The sequence below is a fragment of the Canis lupus genome, chromosome 20, assembly GCF_011100685.1.
Source record: "Canis lupus familiaris isolate Mischka breed German Shepherd chromosome 20, alternate assembly UU_Cfam_GSD_1.0, whole genome shotgun sequence".
NCBI lineage: Eukaryota > Metazoa > Chordata > Mammalia > Carnivora > Canidae > Canis > Canis lupus.
In genome coordinates this window covers 43,680,000-43,703,956 of record NC_049241.1, presented here as the reverse complement: position 1 = coordinate 43,703,956, position 23,957 = coordinate 43,680,000, and the positions used below count along the sequence as shown (strand labels likewise).

General features: G+C 47.2%; 1 protein-coding gene across 1 annotated transcript in view; it reads right to left on the bottom strand.

The window, feature by feature from the left end:
* Window positions 1–6,751: 6,751 nt before the first annotated feature.
* The window catches only part of CDCP1 (CUB domain containing protein 1), a 54,768-nt gene continuing 37,562 nt past the window's right edge, over window positions 6,752–23,957 (bottom strand). The window contains exons 5-9 of the mRNA XM_038566690.1: window positions 15,652–15,873; window positions 14,272–14,652; window positions 11,917–12,282; window positions 9,495–9,582; window positions 6,752–7,166 (exon numbers count right to left, since the gene is read on the bottom strand). Of these exons, the coding sequence (XP_038422618.1) occupies window positions 6,752–7,166; window positions 9,495–9,582; window positions 11,917–12,282; window positions 14,272–14,652; window positions 15,652–15,873 (1,472 nt within the window). The remainder of the gene's footprint in view (window positions 7,167–9,494; window positions 9,583–11,916; window positions 12,283–14,271; window positions 14,653–15,651; window positions 15,874–23,957) is intronic.

Below are 23,957 nucleotides of genomic sequence, written 5' to 3'. Positions count from 1 at the left end.
TTTACAGCAAATCTTTTTCTAGGCCTGTTTGTTGTCTGGGTCTGAAATGACCATAGTGTAGCTCCTGGTAATTACCTGCATCAAACGCTGGCCAAGAGGCCATATAGGCTCAGCCCTGTAGCTCATGGATTGGCAAGAGGATCTCAAAAGGCCAGAGGAAAGGTGGGATTTGGGGGGTTAGACTGAGTTCCGTGTTCTTCTGTTTTCTCATAAGTACCTTTAAAGCCAAGAAGCAGCCCTCTAAATCCCCAAACAGAGAACAGTGAGCCCTGGGGTAAGGAATTATTTGCTTACCTCTGGAGTAGAACTTGGGCTGAGGGTGCGTGGCATATCCTGGCAGTGATCTTGGAAATCACGCAGGTGTGAAGTGTGACTCCCCTCTCCTGTTGAGAGCAGGAATCCATCAGAGGTGTGGCTGAGAGCAGGGCTGAGTGTGGGGGGAGCTGGATTTGGCAGGGCCGGGAGGGCTACAGGTGCTTTTGCTCTGTGGCTCTAACACCAGATTCCTAGGCATCCCTGACCTGGGGAGGAGCTGCCAACACAAAGTCCAGAGGGGGCCTATGGGTGGGTTCAGTGTCCCTGAAGCTTCTTCTATCAAAGTTCATGGCCTCCTGGAGGAAGGAAAAAAGATGGGAGTGGGGTGGGGGAGACCTGGACCACTTTGGCGGCCCCTTACCTCATCCTGGATCCCAGGAGTTGTCCTCCTGGGCGGAACTGAGCAGCAGAGCATGGTACAAAGGCTGTACATCTGCTGTCCTGCCTCTTGTGTGTTTGTGTCCTTGGGCGAGTAACTCCATCTTACTGGGTCTCCTTTGCTCACCAGTAAACTGGAGATGGAACATCGCTGCTGGAATCATCAGAGGCTGCCATGAGAGAAGCTTGAGAGCTTCCAGCATAAGGAATTTGCCTGGCATTGAATTCCTTCCCTCCATCTGGCCGTCTCAAGTAGGATACCTGCCTGGTGACACCGCTGAAGTACAATATGTCTCTATCCTGACAATGAACATAACAGATGTTACTGCTAGGCACCTGCTGTGCTGGGGAACGCGGGGAGGATGAGCCAAGTAGGAAACATGAACTCCTACTCTGAGACAAGGACATCCATGCTAAGCAAAACACGTGCAAGTATAAACTTCCAACTAATGATACTAATGTACCTCAGTACTGATTATTAGGCATCCTAAGGACTATGGCCATTGAGGAGAACTTGATAGGCCTGGAGGTCTTCTTGGAGGAAGTGGGTACTGTGGTAGACTCTGAAGTGCCAGTACGGTCTCCACAGGAAAGGAGGTGGGAAGCACAGCTTCTGGCAGAGTCTTCTGGGAACAGCGACATGAGTAAATAATTGGGCAGGAGTGCCCATGATGCCATTTGAGTGCCATTGGGACAGATCTCTGAGGTCATGGGTTGAATGGAGGGAGAGATCTGGAGAGGTGAAGAGGACCAGGAGGGATCTCCTCAGCAGATCAAGGATTTTCTTCTGAGGGGCAAATATGCAGGCACAGGTATGAGAGCAGGGCAGTCACATGATGACAAAAGTATGGTGGGAGGGAATGGGAAGGTAGAGGAAGAGAAGCATCTAAAGCAATCTGGGTGAGTGACAGGGATGAACTAAAGTCCGGGCCACCAATATCCGGGCCTGGGAGACTGGAAGAGTCAAAGCATTTTATTTTTATTTTTATTTTTTTAAAGATTTTATTTATTTATTCTTGAGAGACAGAGAGGGAGAGAGAGGCAGAGACACAGGCAGAGGGAGGAGCAGGCTCCATGCAGGGAGCCTGATGTGGGACTCGGTCCCGGGACTCCAGGATCACGCCTTGGGTGGAAGGCAGGCGCTCAACCACTGAGCCACCCGGGCTGCCCGAGTCAAAGCATTTTAGAGATGGAAGTGATCTTGGAAGATTTACTCTTGAGCAGACATTTGCAAAACAGAACGCAAGTCAAGACCACCCAGCTAGGTAGGGGCAGAGTCAGGAAGCCAACTCCTAGTAAAGGTTTAGGGCAAGGGGATGAGGAAACAATGCATTTGCCTCTGGAGCAATCAGGTTTGGGGCATATGGGGACATATGAATCTATCAGGCTGCTGAAAATGTGGGCCTGGCACCCAGGGAGGTATCAGCTAGCATTTGGGACACTCTCATCATAGAATAGAGGACACGGTTAGAGCCCCCAAGGGGCAAGGTGTCTGGGTGGCTCAGTCGGTTAAGTGTCTGCTTTAGCTCAGGTTGTGATCCTATGGTCCTCGGATAGAGCCCTACATTGAGCTCCCTGCTTGGTGGGTAGCCTGCTTCTCTTTCTCCCTCTCTCTACCTGCTCCCCCCAACCCCACAACCTGCTCATGCTCTCTTTCTCTCTCTCAAATAAAATCTTAAAAAAAGAGAAGAACCCTAAGAATCCCTGAGAGAAAAAACCAGAAGCCCAAAGACTGATTCTTGAAGTCCAAGAACAAAATCCAGGACAAAGGGCAGAGAGGTGGGATGTGGCCTAGATGTGAACATGGTGATCAAGAAAAAAAAACAGGGACAGCCCAGGTGGCTCAGTGGTTTAGCGCCGCCTTCAGCCCAGGGCCTGATCCTGGAGACCCAGGATCGAGTCCCACATCAGACTCCCTCCATGGAGCCTGCTTCTCCCTCTACCTGTGTCTCTGCCTCTCTCTCTCTCTCTGTGTCTCTCATGAATAAATAAATAAATAAAATCTTTTTAAAAAAAGAAAAAGAAAAAAAACAGGTGTTGGTTAGTGCTGTCTAGGGGCTTGGACACTTGGCTCTTATCCCCCCGCGAGTAGCAGATGGCTGTGAACTCTTTGACTCCTCTCCCACCGAGACTTGGGGTCTTTGCTTCCTCCCCTTAAGTGTGGGCAGGCTCAGTGATGGATGTGCCCGGAGACTAGAATGGAAGTGATGCCATGCTGGCTTCCAGGCCCACGTCTCCAGACACTGGCAGCTCCGACTCTCTGCTCTGAGAATACTCGCTCTTGGAACACAGCCACCGTGTTGTGTAAAAGCCCCCAAAGTCCTGTAGTCCAAGGGAAGAGGAATCAAAACTCCTGGCTGGCAGCTGGTACTGACTCCACAGCTGTGTGATGCCACCATCTTGAAAGTAGATTCCAGTTGAGCTGCCCAGAGAGGCCACCCAAAGCAGAAGTAAGCCATTCCTGATGAGTTCTGCTAGATATGTGAGCAAAATAAAGGTTGTTCTTAAGTTACTTAAGTTTGGGTGGTTTGTTATGCAGCAACATCCTATCTCCTTGGTGCACTTGGGTAAGGTGAATGGTGGGGGGCCTATTGGAGCTTTCTTCTCTCACCAGCTTCCCTTTTGCTTCTGTTCTGGTGGTTGGTGACCCACATGTGGCTTAGGGCTCAATTTCAGTCAATGGCAAGGATGGCCCAAGATCTTTAGGGGGGTACCGGGAGTCATCACACACAGAGGCCAATGGTGTCTCAACAGAGAACAGAACAGGCTCTGACCTCTCAGTTACCCACTGGCAGCCCAAAGCCTGGCATCTTGTACCATAAACACACTGTCAAGACAATGTCTGCTGATTCCCTGCTGAACCTGCCACAATAAACTGGGGAATCAGGGCCTCAGCCGAACTAGGGGACAAAGAGCGGAAGCATTTAAACAATGCGATGCCCATTTTTCTTTTTTGTACATTTGTTTATTTAAAAAAGTGTAGGAAATGAATAAAATGGTACCTAAAAAGTATCTACAATGAAATAAATTATTCCCAGTGAAGCACTGCAGATCCACACAAACCAGTCCTCTAACCTTGACCAAGGTTGCATCCCCAAGGACTTGTGTTTCCACTCCCCACTCTTCCTGAGACGTTGCTCTCCTGCACAAAATGACTGCGGCATTAGAACCCGGGCTTGTAGCAGCCGGGCTTCCACCGGCTTCCACACAAGCATTGCGGATGGCCGTGGAGGCCACCCAGGCGTCCGCAGACCTGGTGCCGGCACACAGTAGGCATCAGCAGGTGTGTCCAAGTGGTTTCCAGGGGCCCTGAAATATTTTACCTAAGTGGGGTCTGGGCTTTAGAGAAAGAGCCAGGCGTATGTCGGGTTGGCACCTCCAAAAATATTAAATTCTCCTGAGATCTTAAGATGACAGTAACTGGGCCTAGAGTTTTGAGCTAACAGTTAAAAGAACCTGGGCCCATGGCACCCCTGTACGTAAAGGTGGTGCGTGTGACCACAGCCAGGCCACAGGTGGCCGGCCACGTGGGGCAGCGGGATGCAGACCACAGGCTGAGGGAGCTTCGGAAGAGCCCAGGAGGTCAGAGAAGGCACAGAGAGGAGGCCAGGGCTCCAGGGGGGATTTTAAGTAACAATACAATTTCAGTTGAGGAGAGGACGCCCCAGCCCTCCTCTGGCCTTTCATGGGGGTGTTGCCAGCACCTCAGGCCAAGAGGCCAACAAGGGTAACTGGGCAGGAGCCCGCATTTTATTTTATTTTATTTTATTTTATTTTATTTATTTTTTTAAAGATTTTATTTATTTATTCATGAGAGACAGAGGGAGAGAGAGGCAGAGACACAGGCAGAGGGAGAAGCAGGCTCCATGCAGGGAGCCAGAGGCAGGACTCGATCCTGGGTCTCCAGGATCAGGCCCTGGGCCGAAGGCGGCGCTAAACCGCTGAGGCACTCTGGCTGCCCAGGAGCCTGCCTTTTAAAAGGGAAAGGTGCCCAGGGCAGCACCCAGCCTATCACCCAAACAGCAGACTCTTCCTTCTGGAAAGAGTCTTAGAGGCCTTGGAATACACACCATTTAGGAGATTGCAAAACTCCTTTTTGTGGAGGCAAAGTAGCACGTGAACAAGTCTAGGCGGTGCATTTCCGAGGTGAATTCACTGAACACAATGAAGCACACTTATTTTTTAAAGGAGGCTTGGCCGCAGAAACATTGACCTTTGGACCGTGTCAGCAAGCCGGAACACAATCCCTCTCCCTCCAGATGAGAGCAGGGGCCACAGAGGCAAATGCTCCTGGGAGCTGGGCCGGTCATTAGTGTAAATGAGGGATGCGGGCTGTGCGGGAGAAAACAACTCTCCTACAATACACACCAGCCCCAAGGCCAGTCTTCTCCTTTGACACAAGACATGGGTCCCAAACTTTCCATTTCACTATGAACAAAGCGACCTTTGTGTGTGTGGGGGGACACTCGTCAGTAGTCAGATACTCAGCATCAGTGAGGGAGACAAGAGGGAGTGGTGGGGACTGGGGTGAACTGGGGAACCAGGTGCCCCACTGGCTGCTGCTAGGGAACAGTGTGAGCCCCAGCAACGGCCAGATCTCCTGGTCTGGATTTTTATGCAAAAACTGTATAATTTTACATGTTAGTAACTACTTCATCAAAAAGATTCTGCAGGCCAAACAAAACACACCTTGTGGCCTGGGTTATTTCCTAGTCTCTCCTGCAGTGGCAGGAAGGTGTGATAGGTGGAGTAATGGGTCCCCAAAGACGTCCATGTCCTAATTCCCCAGAACCTGAGGATATGTTACCTTCCTTGGCACAAGGGACTTTTTCAGTGGGATGAAATTAAAGATCTTGTGATGGGGAGATTATCCTGGATTATCTGGGTGGGTGGGCTTTATAAATGAAAGGTCCATGTACAGGAAAGAAGGAAGGAGAATCAGTGTCACAGTGTCATCGTGGGTGCAAGTGCCACAGTATGACCAGCCATCAGACGCAAGGAGCAGACCCTAAAACCTTGAAAAGGCAAGGAAGCCAATTCTCCCCCTAGAGCCTCTAGAAGGAGTGTAGCTCTGCTGATACCCTGATTTTAGCCCACTGAGACCCATTTTGCCCTTCTGGTCTCCAGAACCATAAGATAAGCAATCTATCTTGTTTTAAGCCACCAAGTTTGAGGTAATTGGTTACAGTAGGAAGAGGGAACTAATATAGTGGCCTATATTTTTAAACAGTTTTAGAGGTTGAAAATACTCTCTAATTTTCTGTTTAAATGCCAAAGTATTGCTGGAGCAGGGACAGCCACGCACATGGCAATGCAAGGAAATTTTTCTTACTTCTAGGACTGAAGATGAACGTATGCAGTGGGATGACCACACGCACGCAGAGCAAGATAACTGGGAAGTCTCTTATCAATGCCCTCAAACATACACACCCTGTTTTGGCTAGACAGATTGCAAATTATTCCCACCTTCTAGGGGACAGGCACATGTTTATCTGGTGGTCGACAGAAGTCAAAACCCAGCCATCCAACCAGTTAGCGTGAGTTGTTACTATGTCAGGTAAAAAGAGCTATATGGTTGTAAATTTGACTTCTTATATATATAGGACCACCAAATAAATAATAATAATAAAATAATAAGGCACATTGTCATTTTCATCCAGGGGCTCCAGCAGGAGCAGGGACCTTGCATGAGCTCCAAGGGATTGGAATTGTTGCCCCGAAGAGGTCCAAATCCAAATCCAAATCCAGGGCTTGTTGCAACCGTGGTGACTCACAGCTCTCCCCTCTCATTACGGGCTGGTTTACAACCCAACCTGAGTTTAGAAGGACATGAACTGTGATGATTGTATCCAGATCGGAATTCATCACTTTCAACATCTCATCATTGAAATGAATCCACTTGGACTCAGAATCCACTTGGAAATCAGAGAGGTTGGTGGTGTCCTGAAAAACCTCCTGCTGTTCCTTCCATTTAATTCCTCTTTAGGATTTCTGCTCGAGACCCCTAATGGGTGTCTCAGTGCTGAGCTTTAGGCAAAGTCTTTGGGATGGGTCCAAGTTACTCTGTAGGCTCCTCTGGCTCATGGGTGTCCAGCAATGGAATGTCTGTGTCCCTGTTGTTGGGGTGGGAAAAGGTGTAGGGTTCGCTCTCAGACTCGGCAGGGATGCCAAGGGGTGGCTCATCTGTGGCCAACTTTACAGTTGGGGCCCTGGAGCATATGGCGGGTGGAGAGGGAGGGCAGTCCCCCGTGGGGCCCTGGAAGGGCCGGTAGGTGTCCACCTCCGGCTGTAGGAAGGAGCCGTTGGAATCCTGTAGCAGATGCCCATACACCATGGTGTCATCAATGACTGCGTACACGTGGGACTCACTGTCCTTTCGTCCTTTCGGAAACTTCTTTGACTGCATTGGCAACTGGGTGTTGACGTTGCCATTGTAGATGCCTACTGGTGGGCCTTTGGTTTTCTTCTTTTTCCTACTGAGAGAAGGAGAACAAGTCAGAGTCAGAAAGGACAGGATGATCTTCGCTGTGCTCCATTGGCATATCCCTACTGGAACTCAGGTCCTTCAGGGGTTCTCGCACATCTCTCCCAAGTCCCTCAAATCCCTTAGCCCTTGAAACTGAAACTACTGTCCTTCGGGAGCATTTAGAAGGGACCAGCTTCTGTCTCCAGTCTTCACAGTGGAAACAGGGAGCAGAGAGTGGTTTAGAGAGGGCATGTTTAACACTGTCTGCACTTGGATTTGCAGGGGTGGAAAGAGCTGACAACCAGCCCCTCTTTCCCATGAGAAAGGGTGGTGCCCCAGCCCGACCACATCGGGTGTGGTTGTGTCGTGCCCCTGCTAACCCTCTATGACGTGGATCTTCCGTAGCTAATGCTTCATCATCCCTCTTTTGCATGGGTAGAAGTGCTGGCCATCTGGATTCTAAATGACACAACAGAAGAAGACTCAGGGTATCTTAGTCTTTAGCTGGGGTCGGGGACAGTGAAACTCAGTATTAGCAGAGGGATCTAGTCCCTTCAGCAGGAGGCTGTATGAGGGTAACAGCCTGCATAAGGGGACAGAGCTCAAAAGAAGATAACGTTCAGGCTGGGATGCCAGAGTTCCTCAATAACACCATTAACCTTTGGTTTGTAATGTTCTTTGGTACTTGGGTGTGGATGGGCATTAGCACTCTCTGGCACTGAAAACAAAGCTCCATCCTCCATCTCCAAGAGCCAAAAACAGGGGACACTGGCTTTTTAGCTGACTGGTGATTCAAATGGAGGACATTAGCTCAATTAACATAATGGACCATATAATGCACAGGCTGACGGCTCACTAATTGTAGACAGGCTCCCTGTCCTTTTCTGAAATAAAAATAATCTAGTACATTTAGCTTGTAACTCCGAGTCTCTGGCTGGGATGATGGGTTCCAAAGGCTCCTGCCTGAAGCCCTGAGATGGATGCCCCTCCTTTGAGCTCCACAGAGCTGTGATTGTCTCCATCAATGTTCTTCTCAGGGGGTTCTGAAGCCGGTCCTTCATTTGCCTTCCTCTTTCGTCCCTCTGCCTGCCCTGGGCAGTGGGAGGAGAGACTGTGTCCTGCTCACCATTATATTCCCAGCACTGTGCATGGTTCCTAGGGCCTAGGAGGCGCTCAGAAACACCTTGCTTAATGAACGAGTCCTCCATTCTCACTGCAGAACCCATCCACCCTCCTACAACTTGGCAGCAAACCTGTCAACTATGGCCCCACAGCAAGGTTGGGGAGGGCTAAGGATTCTCCTGCCAGGAACGGGGCAGTTTAGAGATGGAGGCAAGAGCTGGACCCTCCCCTTGTCTGGTTCCCTCCTGATGAGGAAACGAGCCCGATGTTAACCGGGCTTTCTGATTCAGACGGTATAGACTGCACCCCAGACAAGAAAGTTTCCCAGAGAAACCATACAATGATAATTTGTTGAAAGGAGTCCTTCCCCCCTCCACACCCTGTGTGGTATCTATACAATCCCATTTCATGGAGAAGAGACTTTTCCCTGGATCTGCCATGGGCAGCCCCTTCCTCATTAGTGGAGACATTTCTAGACAGTCTCACTGTTGATCAGGACTTTCAGTTGTTTGCTCATGGCCCCAGTTAATAAAAAGAAATTCTCTTTGTCTTGTTGCAAGGTTGAATCGTGCAAAGGAAAGCAATTTCCCTCTCCCTCACGGCTTTAATCAGAAATATGCGCAGAATTGATAAAATCTGGTAGCAGCACATATTCTATCTCAAAAGGTCAACACTTTGCTTTCATAAAACAGCAGCTGTCATCCTGAGGGGGTGGAAGGTGAGATGAGTCAGGTAACTGGGTCTTTCTTCCTCTCGCCCACAAGGCTAGCTTTTTGGTGCTTGTCTGGAGTCCAATACACAAGCACAAAAATGTTTAAGAAACCGGAGGAGAACAACCTGGGGCCGCATGCGTTCACTCTCAAAGCGACAGAGGACATAGGCTCAGCGGCCTGGTCTGGCAGGGCTGATTGAGCATTTTCCTGCTGAGATCATCCCCATCATGACCACCGTCTGATGAGCAGACAGTAAATGATTCCCAGGGGACTTGGGCTGAGACAGCTGTGTAAAAGCTTCAGGCTAAAATGTCACCCACCAAGTCTTCGGTCCCCACCCCCCTCCAAGTATAACTCACATCTGGCAATATTATTTAACACCGATCCTTGGGAGAGGAATGGGAAGCCAGAAAAGAAGTCAGTAATTAATGACAGCTCTGGTCTGTATGATCTAAGGAGGCGTCAGATCAGCTGAAGACAGTTTGAGAAATTCCACCTACTTCTTTTTCACAAAGCAAATGATGAATCCGAGGGCAAACAGCAGTAAGGCGCCACCTCCCACAACCGCGATGATGACGACAGTCAGGTCTGTGAGCAAAGACACGAGGGAGAGGGATGAGGAGGCATGGGGGTGGTCAGGCCAATGATGAACCAGGGTAGACAGTCTACAGAGATGGCCAGCATCCCTCCCCACCCTCCCAGTACACACACGCTGCTCTTCACAGTAAGAGGAGTCTATTTCCCTTCTTCTTGACTCTTCTTGACTTGCTGGTTCTGGGGCCTTTTAGAGGCCTGGGAACTTCTTGCACTTTCTGTCTTTGGGACAGCCAGTCAGTCACCACGTAAGAAGTCTGACTATGCTGAGGCTGCCATGCTGGGAGGAAGCCCAAGCCAACCACGCGGAGACTCCATGAGGAAAACAAACTAAGGAAGCCAGCTGAAAATACCAAGGCTGTAGGTGTCTGTCCCCAGGTGAACCATCCCAGCTACCCTCTCACTGTTCAAGGTATCTGGTGGCAGCTCCTGATATCTAAGAGCAGATAAGAGCCATGCTCCTGTATCCTGCCTAAATTCCTGACCCACGGAATTGTGAGCAAACAAAATGGTTATTGTATAAGCTACTGAATCTTGGGACTGTTTGTTATGCAGTACAGATAACTAAAACAAATCAGGGTGCCCTACTAGATCCCCTTCAAAGGCTACTCTAGGCCTACCCCCCAGGTGTGTCCACCCAGGTGTCACAGTCTAACTGGGTGAGAAGGGTAGCAAAAGTCAGAAGTGAGGGCATTAAGGACAGGGTGGTTTCATCTGTGCTGTCCTTTTCCTACAGTTGTAAAGGAGATAGAGAGAGAGCCCTGCACCAAACAGAGATTTAGATGCCTGTTCAAGAAAATGAAAGGAGAAATTAAGAGAGAAATAGAAATAGAAAGAAGTGGGGCATCTAGTTGGCTCAGTCAGAAGAGTGTCCAGCTCTTGATCTCAGGGTCATGAGTTCGAGCCCCACACTGGGTGTAGGGATTGCTTAAATAAACAAATAAACTTTAAAAAAAAGGAAATAGAAATAAATGACAGAAAATGAATGTAAGAGAGTCAGAAAACTCAGGAGCTAACCTGAGTTTGGGAGAGCTTCTCACTTCTCAATTCTCTTGCTGCTAACCAGTTGTTCGTCTCTCTGAGTGCCACAAAGAGAAAGGGCCAGGAGGAACGTCCTCCATGGTCCCTCTGGTTCCAACACTGTGTGGTGCTCTGTGACTACCTTGGAATAAAGGCAAATGTGGCCCCACCACGACTGCCCTGTCACACATGCATTTCCTCATTGGAGACTCTTGAGCAGATCCTGCAACTTTGAGCATAAGGCCTGTCATCAAGGGCATTACATGGATTCCCATGTTTCACTGGACTGAATAAAAAATGCCAGTGCCAGGGGGTGCACTTAAGTGTCTGACTCTTGATTTCAGCTCAGGTCTTGATCTCAGGGTCATGAGATTGAGCCCTGCATCAGGCTCTGCATTCTCTCTCTTTCCCTCTGCTCCCTTCCCCTGCTTGTACATGCACACACTCTCTAAAATAAATACATAAAATCTTTAAAAAATGCTAGCACCAAGTATCTTTGTCACACTTTTCAGGTCCCCACATTTGAATCTCCAGCACTTGAATTCCCAATGATACTTCTACGAAGTAGTTATTATCATCTATCTACCCTCTAAAATGAGGAAGGTTAAAAAAAAAAAAAAAAATAAATAAATAAAATGAGGAAGGTTAAAGGAGTTTTGAGAGCCTTCCCCTACACTAGAGAGAGATTAATAGTAAATGACAGTGATAGATGGACTATAAAACTTCCCTAGTTCTCCCCACTCCCTGAATCACGTCTTTTACTACATGACTCTGCAGCTTCTCCCACCAACAGGTGGAGCCTATTGTCCATCCCTTGACTTTGGGCAGGCCCAAAGAAGACCTGTAGAAGGGCTGGTGTGTGAGTTCCTAACCCAAGCATCAAGAGACCTTACATGCTTCCTCCAGACTCTCTTGGATCTCTCTGCTTCTGCCATGAGAACAAAGTCCAGGCTGGAGTGTAAGGGACCGTGGGAAGGAGAGCCAAGGAACCTAGTGAGTGTGTGTGGCCAAGAGCAGCAGAGTCCTCTAGCCACCTGCAGCTGTCCACAGGTTCATGAATGAGTGAACCCAGATAAGCCCAACTTACACCAGAATTGCCCAGCCAACATGTAAGCAATAACAAATAGCTGTCTTTAAGCCACTAAGTTCTGGGGTGGTTTGTTTTGCAGCATTATCCGTTGCAAAAGCTGACCTGCCAGCCAGGACTCAAACCCATGTTTTCTGACTTGCCCCCCAGGCTTGCGCCCTACCCTCCGGCTGCCAATTTGTGGTCCACCCCCACCCCCACAAGACTTTGCAGGCCCTTACCTACAGTCCTTGGGGTAAGCAACACCCAGAAAAACAGGTCCAGCTGCTTGCCACTCACAGGGCTGCAGTTGGAGATGTTGACCCAGAAGCTGTGGTGGTGGAAGCTTGGCTTGGGGAGCACCTCGTCTTCCAGGCTGAAGATCTCCTCAGCTTTGCTCCGCTGCTCCTGGATGATCATGAAGGCACGCCCTGTCTGGCAGACAACGCCCGTCCTCTCCTTTAGGAAGGTCAAGCAAGCCACCTGGTTGCTGGGCACACTGATGTTCCAAGACACCGAGGTAAGGGATGGCAGGCCCCGGTCCCAGTTAGGGCTCCTCAGGTAGACCTTGCTTTTTGTATCTGGGGTCACCGTGAAAACACCTTCCTCTGCAGAAACAGGGGAGGGAATCCACACAAGATATTTCACTGAATCAAAATGGATGTCAACCTGCCTAGATGAGCACTGTTCAACAGAGTTTTTTTGCAATGACACAGAAGTTCTTCACAGGTTCACCTCCTCTTATTATGCTTTGTGGATTCCGCTTTTTTTATTTTTGTTTTTTACAAATTGAAGGTTTGTGGCAACCCTGTGTTGGGCAAATCTGTGGCGCCATTTTTTTCCCAATAGCATTTGCCACTCTTTGACTCTGTGCCACATCTTGGTGATTCTTGCAACATTTCAAACTTTTTTATTATTATATTTGCTATGGTGATCTGTGATCAGTGATTGCAACTCACAGAAAGCTCAAATGATGGTGAGCATTTTTTAGCAATGAATTTTTTTGTTTTTTTGTTTTTTTTTTTGCTTATGAAGATTTTAGTTTTAAGTAATCTCTACACCCAATGTGGGGCTTGACCTTAGAACCCTGCAGTCAAGAGTTGCATGTTCTTGCCAACTGAGTGAGCCATGCACCTTGGCAATAAAGAATTTTTAAATTAAGGTATGTATACTGTTTTTTTTAACACAGTGCTATTGTACACTTACTAAGCTACCATATGGTGTAAATATAACTTTTATATGCACCAAGAAACCAAAAAACTCATTTCACTTGCTTTATTGCAGTGGTCTGAAACCAAACCCGCGTTATCTCCTGGGTACCCCAATTCATGCTGTCCAAGCAAGTAGCCACTGCCATGTGTGTCTGTAGAAGACCCAAAATGTGCTTGACAGAGGAGCTACATTTTTAATTTTGTTATTAATTTAAACATAAATTGCCACACGTGGCTAGTAATTGTTGGTCAGCACAAGGTGAGAGTCTCAGGTTAAGTGCTCAGGTCTTTTGAACAAAATCGATCAACCAACCAACCAACCAACCAACCAAAAAAAATAACCCAAGGCTAGTTTGCCAAACCGCTGGTTATTTCTGAAAGCTTCCTTTCAGAAACGCCCTCGACATAGCTAACATCTACCTGATGCTCTGCTCTACAGTGGGACTGGTAGGGACTGGTTTCTGTTTCAGAGATTAAATCACTTCCGGTTCTGGGAAGAACAGAATTGCAAAGCAAAAGACCCCCAACATGTCACCTGACCTTCCGGTGAGATCAACTCCAACAGTCTACACTGAGGAAGGTATGTCTTGTTTTCAAAGACTCCCCAGGAGGAGTTCTTTGGGTAGCTGCAGAGATATCAGGCAGCCTGGACTAACCTTAATCTTATGGCCAAAGAATTCTTCCCTCCCCACTAAGGCCTCTGGGAACAAAATCTGAAGTAAACCTCAGATAAAAGTCTTGGTCAATTTTTAAGTGGCCTCTGACTTTGAGCAACTTGTAATGGCAACTGTGACTTTGAAAACCAACCATAGAGAGCTTCCCGTTGCAAAGGATTTAGATCCCATTGGCTGCCCAGCACCCTGAAGATCAAACACTTGCTTGGCAGGAGGGGCTGTGTTTCTTTGCTGGGAACAGGACCCTGGCACTCTGGAGACCCATCTCTCCCCCACCTGCCTTCCTCTGTGCACTCCACACCACCTTCCGAATGGTCAAAGTGGACTCACAGAAATGCCTGCATAAGGATTTTTATGCTCCCACCTTAAAAAATCCAAGATTCGGGAATATCTGGTTAGCTCTCATGTATGCCCCTGCCTGCTTCCAAAAAAGGCTTGAACCTGATTATTTGTTCTGCTGCTGCCAACTGTCACCTCCCACTTTCAGAGTCTTATTTCTGACTCCTGGGATTTTTCCACAGTAGGTTAATGGAAGAGTTGGGATGAGGATGCACCATCTTGTGAGAGGACCAACCCACTCATCTCTCCCTACTCTTCAAGTTGACAGCTTAATTAAGACGATCACAAAGCAAAATAAGATGGATGCCCCAAACAAGAAAGGGGCAGGAAGATGGGGAGAGAGAGAGAGAGAGAGAGAGGGAGACCTCCTTACCTTTGAAGTATGGTATAAAGGACACGGTCAGGCCCTGCCTGGAAACCTCTTGTTGGAAGTTGGGGGCAAAGGTGCGGAGGGTCACCGAGATGTTCTGCTTCACCTGGATCTGCTCGATGGAGCCTCCAGGGCAGAAGGAGCCGAAGTAAAGATCCTGGCCGGGGACGGCGCTGGCCACCAGGTAGCTGAAGCTCGTGTTGCAGAACTTCTCTTGTGTGTGCTGCTGCAGCTTCTGGGAAGGCACCAGTGCCAGGCTGAGCTTGTCCTTGGGCACCAGCAGCTTCCAGGAGAAGTCGTGCAGCTGCACAGGCAGCTGGAGGATGTCCACAGGCACTTGGAGGGAGTAGGGCCTCCTCCGGCAGTTCCGGTGGTCCAGGCAGCCTGGAAAAGAGGGGCTCGTGCTACCAGCAGGGAGGAGAGCGGGAGTGCATCCTCCCCAGCTGTAGAGACCATCCTAGACTTTCTGGCTTTTCCCTTTGGTCTCTCCCCACCCACTCTGTCCTCCATTCTCCTGGCCTCCTTCTCTCCATGCTCTTTTTCTAGCTGCCCCTCTGGCCCACCCTCTCACATTCTTATTCTGCCCTAAACTGGCAGACCAACCTCTGGGGAGTATTTAGGGTTGAAACGTTCTCTTCCTGTGTGTCAGCCTCTCTTCTCTGTATCTGAGTCTCAGATGCTAAGTATGGGCAGGGCATAGGTTTTTCCTCCACCCTGCTTCCCAGCATCCCCGACTGACTCTGGGGAGGTGGCTCTGTGCAGCAGGCAGAGCAGGGATGGAGTTGGGGAGATATCTGTCACTTCTTAGCATGGCTGGCTGTCTTGTGTCTTGTGGCCTCTGCTGCCACATCTATAGAAACTCTAAACATCCATGTCAGAGGTCATGGTGGCCCAGTGGGGAGGTGACTAGGGGTTTTGCTGCCCTCCATTCATCAAACATTTATTTCATGATTAATACATGTCCAGCACTACCAGGGGACACAGGGACAAAAAAATGAAACAAGCCACAGTCTTGACCTCAAGACTCAATCTCATGTAAGAGGAGACAAGGGCTCATTGAACATGGAAGCGGGGGTGGGGTGGGTTGGTGGGGCGGTTACACAGAGGACAGGATCTCATGAAAGATGCTGGAAGGCTAAGCAGAGGACACAAGCATGAAGTTGGAAGTGCAATGCACTTCTGAAGGACACCCGTTCCAGCTGAGGCTCTGGTCCTAGTGGGGGACGTCTCCACCTCACCATTCGCTGCTTGGTTGCCCTTGCTCACCCTGCACTGTAGGGTGCACTATTCCAACCTACTCAGCAGACCCCATTAAGAAGATAAGGCGCGGCAGGGAGATTTGCCCATGGGCCCCGGAGGACGGTGCTAACTAAGGGGACGTACTTATGGTTTTCTCGGCGTTGATCCACAGGCGAGTCAGGTTATCACAAAGGAAAGAGATCTTGTGTTTGGAGCCGGCTGTCAGGGTGAGGTTGGTGCTACAGGTCCGTGACTCCAGACACACAAAGCAGCCAGGGACAAACTTGCGGCTAAGCTTGATGGGCCGTGGCTCGATGGTAAGCGACATGGCTTGCTCGTTACTCAAGTCGACCAGGTAGATTTTATCTGAAACCACGAGGAGAAAACAGGTCTGAAGTATGGATGAGAAGCCACCCTACGAAAGGCTAAAAATTAGCACAAAACGTCTCGTGGCTGGGGAGTGTTGGAAACATGTTTTATTATTAAGAGAATGTACAAGAATCTAGAAGAAATAAATTTATTTATTATTTATTCAAAAGATTTTATTTATTTGAGAGAGAGCAAGAGAAAGAGAGAGAGAGACAGCACAAGCTGGGGAAGAAGCAGAAGGAGAGGGAGAAGCAGACTCCTCGCTGAGCAGGGAGCATGATGAGAGACTTGATCCTAGGACCCCGGGATCATGACCTGAGCTGAAGGCAGACGCTTAACTGACTGAGCCACCCAGGGGCCCCTAGAAGAAATTTAGAAAGAAAAATAATGGCCTGAATTCATTCAGGCCAAAATGAATTCAAGTTCATCTTAATCCTTGTTCATATGCATGCATATTTTCAGCTGCTTCAAAGTATGGTATATATAAAGTTTTATACTCAGCTTTTGCTTTATTACTTCACACAGGTTTACTTATTTTTCCATATAGTTTTCATATTCACAAGTCTTTGAAAATATTCAGTAATTTAGTGGCTGCGGGATAGTTAATAAGTGAGATTCACCACTGTTTATTTAAATATTCTCCTGTTATCCGTAGTAATTAGCAGCAGTGTGGCATCAGCGCAGGGATAGAAGATTCATAGGTATTATTAATATCCACCGATATTATAACTTAGTCTCTAATAAATGCTATATTTCAAACAAGCGAGAAAAAGATGAACCACTCCTGGCTCACCTAGAACTATTTCTCCCCTTAGTAAAAGAATAAAATTAGACTGGTATTTCACAGCAAAGAGAATATCCTTACAAATATGGGGTGCAAATTATGAAAGAAAGAAAATATAGATAACTGACAGGAAGTTCCAAAATGTTGAAGGACAAGGGACACATCGGGAGAAAATATTTGTAAGACAGATGGATTGAGCAGTTCTCAGAGGAAAACTGAAATGTTCACAGACTCAAAGTACAAAGAATTCTTAGTATCACTTGTCATCACAGAAAAGCAAATTAAAACACAGCGTAGAGGATGAAGATGAAAGCCCCCACCCCTGCACCCTTGTTTGTACCACAGGTGTGGAACTGTGGAAAGCCAGACACCACATAACACGGGAAGGGTTAAATACACCGTGGAACATTCATGAACGGAGTATTATTTAGCAGTTAGAAAGAAAGAGGGAGATCTAAATATACTCTGCTCTAAGAACTTCCAAGATGCAGGATTGACTAGAACAGCAAGTGTACAATAATATGTAGGCTGTGACACCATTTAATTATAAAATCTCTGCATCGGGCGCCTGGGTAGCTCAGTTGGTTGGGTGTCTGCCTTTGGCTCAGGTCATGATCCCAGCTCCTGGGATCGAGCCCCACTTCGGGCTCCCTGCTTGGTGGGAAGCCTGCTTCTTCCTCTCCCACTGCAGGTCCCCACTGCTTGTGCTAGTTCTCTCTCTCTCTCTCCCTGTCAAATAAATAAGTAAATAAAATCCTAAGAAAAAGAACCACTTAAAAAAAAAAATCTCTGCATCCAAAGTAATAGTATGTCTACGTGTATATACTTATGTATGTAAATGAAGAGAAACAAGATCTGGAGAGAAATACAACAAATCTGTAATGTGGTCATTACCGGAGAGGGGCCTAAGAGTGGGGCACCGCACACTATTTGGAATACTTCTGCTTGTTGACCGAGCTTCTCTGGAGGGTGGTCTGACCAGATAGCTTCCTGTGGAACCCGTAACACCTGCATGTTTAAGTCTCTTCTTTTGGGTTGGTTGGATTCCTCCAGAGAAGAACCCACCATCCACCAAGTAGAGGAAACACTCTCAGGGCTTCTCAAGAAGGAAGCAGGATGGGGCCTTGATAGCCAGCACATCAACCTTATTCAAGCCCCCTGGGTTCAACCTAGCACCTCTACCTTCAATGCAACCAGGATCTTTGGTGCAAAAACTTCCCTTCTCCAGGGAAGAAACTCCTATCTTCTGTTGCCTGGGGGAGGAGTGTTCCTGGGCTGTTTGGTGGGTCTGGGGCTGGCAGGGCTTCTTTCACTTTTAGCCCTGGTTCTCGAGGTGACTTGCTGCTAATTCCTGGGCCTTTGAAAGTTTCTTTTTGGTGTTTTCCACTGTGGGATTGGATTCTGCACTTTTAGATCTGCTGGCTGAATCAGTTACCCCTCTCTACCCCATGCCAAGAAATGCTAGAATATTGTTGCCTTTACATTCATCATTTCCCTTGGAATTTATGCTTTTAGAAATGCTTTAAATTCCATTACGGTGTGTTTCAAGAAGGAAGTGAATCTCTCTTTACTGGGAAGTCTTCGTTTTCCAATTACTTGTCTGTTTTTCCCACCAGAAAGGGAGCTTCGTGGATCTCCATAAGCTGCATATGTGGCACATGGTCGAGAGTCCATGATGTGATAAGTTGTTGATGCTCATGATATCCTTGAGAGGGAACATGTCAGTCAGCTCAGGCTAAATTATGCTGCAGTAACACATTGTCCCCAGATCTGAAGGGTGAGAATAACAAAGATTTATTCTTCATTCATCTTACATATCCATTGTGGGTTGACTGCAGGTGCATGTCTTTTTAATTCTGAGATATAGGCTGAAGGAGAAGCCTCTGTGACATGCGAGTCTCAAGGCAGAGTTTGAAAGGTGAATCACAGGATGGGTTCTGAAGCTTCTGCTTGGAAGGGGCATGCTCACTTCTTCTTCCTTGGCCAAAGCAAACTCACTTGGCCAACCCTGTATCCAATGGGGGCAGCAAAGCTAATCCTCTCCCAGGAGGGGTGGTGAAGATTTTGGAACAAATATTCAATCTAGCATAGTAGGCTTCATCAACTCCATTTGATTGACAGGGAATCTAAGGCTGGGAGATGGTGGGACTAGGACCCAAGCCCATAACCTCTGGGTTAAAAACCCTGTGCTGTTTCTACAACACTTGTGGCCTCTGTGGACATCAGCTTCCTCTTTTCTGGCTGGTACTGTGCAGAGGAGACAAGAAGCCATGGGAACCTCTGGCCTGGCATCTTGCAGCTCATATATGGTTGATGCCCCCTCTGAAAAAACCTACCAACAGCCATCTGATCTCAAGATGAGAGCAAAATAGTTCCTTGATATGCATTAGAAATGCACCAAATTTATTAGACTTGCATTAATTCAAGGATACTTCTTCAAATATTGATGGAGGGCCTGTTTTTATGACCAACACTGTACTCCAGTGATGATATGCAACCATAAATGGACTTTCCTTTGGCAAGTTCAAAGTTTTGATTTGTTTAAGGTAATACCGCTTTTATCATCCCAATTTTATAAACTACAAAGTCAAAGCTTGGAAAGGTTAAGCAACTTGTCCAAAGTCACATAGTTTGCTAGTGAGGCCCAAAGTAGTCTGACTCTCACACCCACTAACCACTGACTATAGCTTCCCTTGACTTCTTTGACATGTAATTTATATAATAAAACACACAGATCTTATGTGTTCAGTTTGATGAGCTTTGGCATCTTTATATTTCTATTGTGTCTACCACCCAAAGCAAGATCTAGAATATTCCTATTATACCAGAAAGTTCCTTTGTGCTCCTTTCCAATCAATTCTGTTTGACTTCTAGTCATGCCCCGCCAAAGGCCATGGCTTCTTGATTCCTATCTTGTAGATTTCACCTGTTCTAGAACTTCCTATAAATGGAATCATACAGTATGTACTCTTCTATCTGGCTTTTTCCCCTCAAAATGTACTTAGGGACACCTGGGTGGCTCAGCGGTTGAGCATCTGCCTTTGGCTCAGGGCCTAATCCCAGATTTTCAGGATCGAGTCCCACATTGGGATCCGTGCATGGAGCCTGCTTCTCCTCCCTCTGCCTGTGTCTCTGCCTCTCTTTCTGCGTGTGCCTCTCATGAATAAATAAATAAGATCTTAAAAAAAAAAAAGGAAAATGTACTTCAGGCTCATCCATGTTATTGTGGATATAAGCCCCTTTTTCCTTGTCATTACTGAGTGGTATTCCATAGAACAAAGATACCACACTTGTTTGTTTCTAGATTGATGGAGAGTTAGGTTGTTTCTGATTATGAATAAAACTGCTGTATATATATTCTTTTATAGATCTTTGAGTAAACCTATGGTTTCATTTCTCTAGGGTAATTACCTAGGAGGGAAATTTCTGGGTCATAGGTAGGTGTAAGTTTGTGAGAAACTGGCAGGTTGTTCTCCCAAGTGATTTTGTCCTTTTACCCTCTTGCAAGCAGCAAGTCCAGATTCCAGTGCCCTATGTTCTTGCCAACATTTGGTGTTGCCAGCCTTCCTCATTTTAGCCATTCTGGTAGGTGTGGAATGGTACTGTGGTTTTATGATTCATATTTACTTTGAAGGTCACTGTAGAATAATCAAGGGACAGTGATGAGACGTACTGCAATTGAGCCAAAACAGAGAGTGGAGTTTGTCGAGGAAAATGATTCTGATTTTGGTGCAAGATGGATCTTGTATTGAGGGGAACATCAGGAGGACCCTGGCCTCTGTGTTCACACTACATGTGTCTGGCTTTCCAGTTCTGTAGACACATCCCATTCATTAGTCATTGGATGCGGCTTCTTTCCATACTTATTTTGGTTGGCTCTCAGGGGAGATGCAGGGGTAGACCCAGTAAATTCCCATGCTGCCTAAGGTATGTGTTCATAAGTGGCTTCAGCAGTCTGGGCAGGAGGGAAGTTATGTGGCCCTCACCTGTCACAGGTGGCGTGCTTTAAATAGAATTGTCACTATTTACATTTGTAAATCTATGGAAAAATAAGACAGATTTTACTCAGGGTCTTCTGTGCTTTGATAAGTTGCCTTAGCCTATTCACACCAGGAGAAGGAGGGGTAGGTGTGTCAGTCACCAGTTTATGGCTGAAAGAGACCTCGGAGAGGCTCCACGTATTTGCTCAAATCTAGGAACCTAATGGATAGTTTCCTACTGCAAGAGAATCCCATATTCTTTCTACAATACTACAGATGTTTCCTTCTTATAATAAATCCTTGAGCTGGAGATTTGAGAAGACACCTCCCCCTGCAAAAAAGACAAACTTTCACTATTTGATATTTATTGACACAGGGATTAGCTTATTGACTGAAGTTTCAAAAAAGTCCCTATTTTTGTGGAATCTGTAGATAGAGATTTCTCTACTTCATTTCTTTCTTTCTTTCTTTTTTTTTTTTTAGAGAGAGAGAGAGAGAGAGAGCAAGGTAGGAAGGGGCAGAAGGGAGAGGGAGAGAGAGAATCTTAAGCAGGCTCCACACTAGTGCAGAGCCTGATGCTGGGCTCAATCCCACGATTCTGAGATCATGACCTGAGCCTAAATCAAGAGTCGGAGGCTCAACCAACTGAGTCACTGAGGTGCCCCGAGATTCCTTACTTTAAAATAAAAATGTGTTCCATGGGAATAAGGGGCTACGATATGTGTCAATTCTGCCAGGATAAATTTAAGTCCCACAGAGCATGAGTTATCCAACAAAAGACAAAAACAAAGTCAACCTTGAGGTAAAGGCTCCAGGTGGGTTGGAGGTCTTGCTGAAGAAGAAGCAACACAACTGCTTCCCCAGCCAGCATTTACTCAGACTGGTGTTGAGACTCATTGAAACACATGGTGTAACAAGCTGGAAACTCCTGTTCGTCTACCTTGTATAAGTCATGATAACTCAGAAGCCCTTGGGTTTTGAAGATACTAGTCTGTTTGGTGCTTTCAGAGCAAGTGAACATACCTCCTAACAGCGGTAGGAGGATGTGTAAAGCAGTAGGCTAGCGGTCTGCTCTGGCTAAAGGGAACCATGTACTTAGGGAGACTACTATTAACTTGTAGGATTCGGCATCAGCAGGGCCACTTGAATCTTGCAGAAATGATATAAAAAGAGGAACAGTTTGCGGGAGACAACAGAGACATTGTCTCTCTATGTGACTGTCAGATGAAACTCCAGGTAATGATGTGGCAATACCACCAGGTATGACACGGTAGTACAGTTGACCCTTGAATGATGTGGGGTTAGGGGTGCTGACCTCCTGCCCCACTGTTGAAAATGTCTCTGTAACTTTTGACTCTCCCAAAATTTAACTACTATTGTTTTTTTTTTTAAATATTTTATTTATTTATTCATGAGAGACACAGAGAGAGAGAAAGAGAAAGGCAGAGATACAGGCAGAGGGAGAAGTAGGCTCTGATGTGGGCTCTGAGCCTGATGTGGGACTCAATCCCGGGTCTCCAGGATCATGCCCCGGGCCGAAAGCAGGTGCTAAACCGTTGAGCCACCCAGGGATCCCAACTACTAACTATTGTTGACCAGAAGCCTTATCAATACCATAAACAGTCTATTAACATATATTTTGTATGTCATAGGTACCATGTACTATATTCTTGCAATAAAGTCATTTAGAGAAAAGAAAATGTTATTAAGAAAATCATAAGGAGGGGGGATCCTGGGTGGTTCAGTCAGTTAAACATTTGCCTTCGGTTCAGGTCATGATCCCAGGGTCCTGGGATTGAGCCCCACATTGGGCTCCCTGCTCTGTGGGGGGCCTGCTTCTCCCTCTCCCTCTGCCCGTCCCCCTGCTTGTGCTCTCTTTCTGTCAGATAGATAAATAAATAAACAAAATATTAAAAAAAGAAAATCAAAAGGGAAGAGAAAATACTTTTACGATGTTATATTTGTATTTATTGAAATAAAAAAAGTCTGTATAAGTAGACCTGTGCAGTTTAGACCTGTGTTATTCAAGACCTGTATTGTACCATCAACAAATAAAAAATAAAAAAGAGAGTGCAGAATGGAACACTGAAAAACAAGATTTGTTTGGTAGAGATGAATATGGCTTGAGCTCTGGTGGAGCTGTGTGCTTTGGGCAGCAGAAGCTGTCAGTGCTCACAAACATGCTCACAGCAAGCCAGATGGGTTACTCCTCAGGCCCAGGGCAGACTGTCCATCACCCATCCCAACATAGAATATTTATGGTCAAGCCATGGAAAGACATGCCTTAGAGCTCCTCTGGCTCTAGTTTGAGCCTATCTGATATTTTGTTTTGTTTGTTTGTTTGTTTGTTTTTTTGCAGTGTGGGCCCAGCATGGTCAGGTCCTGCTGTGGATGATGAGGGCTATAGGTGCTGCTGGGGCTCTGATGACTGCCTCTGCCCTTGCTGAGGCGTTGGCTTTGCACAGTTGCTATGATAATCAATCTCCAGGCTTGAGAAGGTCTCCTGCTCTTCTTTCTCAAGCTCTTCCCCTCATCTGACTTCCTGGAACAGCCACTCTCCCGGGTGCCCCCAGTGAAGCATAACCATCTTGCCCCTTCTGATGGGCTATGTCATTGGATGGTATCTGGTTCTTGAGCTACTTTGGGCAAGAGGCTGCCTCTTGAGATTTGGTAAGAATTTACAAAGGGCCTGAAATGTGCCAGAAACTGTGGTGCGTGTAGGCAGATAGAAGAATAAAACAGGTTCCTGATTGGGAGGAGTTTAGTGGGACACAGATGTGCAGTCAGATAAATACAACAGGGTATGTGATGAATGCAAACTCCCCACAGGAGCACTCTTGGTGTAGTGGCTTTGGTTTGGGTAGTCGTTTCCCCCACTGGGGGCAAAGGAGGACAACTGAGGGGCATGAGGCCCTGGCCTGGGTTCAGGGAGGGACAGCAGGAGACCAGCCCCAGGTTTGCCTTCACACTCTTGGGGGAAGGAAGGGCAGAGGCTCCTACACAAGGGACTCAGTCTCTGGAAGCACTCCTTGCAGCTGCTTCTTTCTCATGTCCAAGGCAGAAAGAGCAGAAACAATACACAGAGCCCCTTCCAGTGGCAATGAGGGGCACCAACCCTCCGGGGCCTCCCAGGTAGGTTGGAAAGCGCCAGGCTCTGCCACGAGTCTCTCCCTGAAACTCCTACCAGCCTGCTGTGTGTACCCTGCCTTGAACCCATGGCATACCAGTGAAACTCCTGGGAAGTGACTGGGTTGTAGTCTATCTCTAAGGGCAAGCACTGTGTCTTTTTCACCCCTGTGTCTCTTCCCTGATCTAGA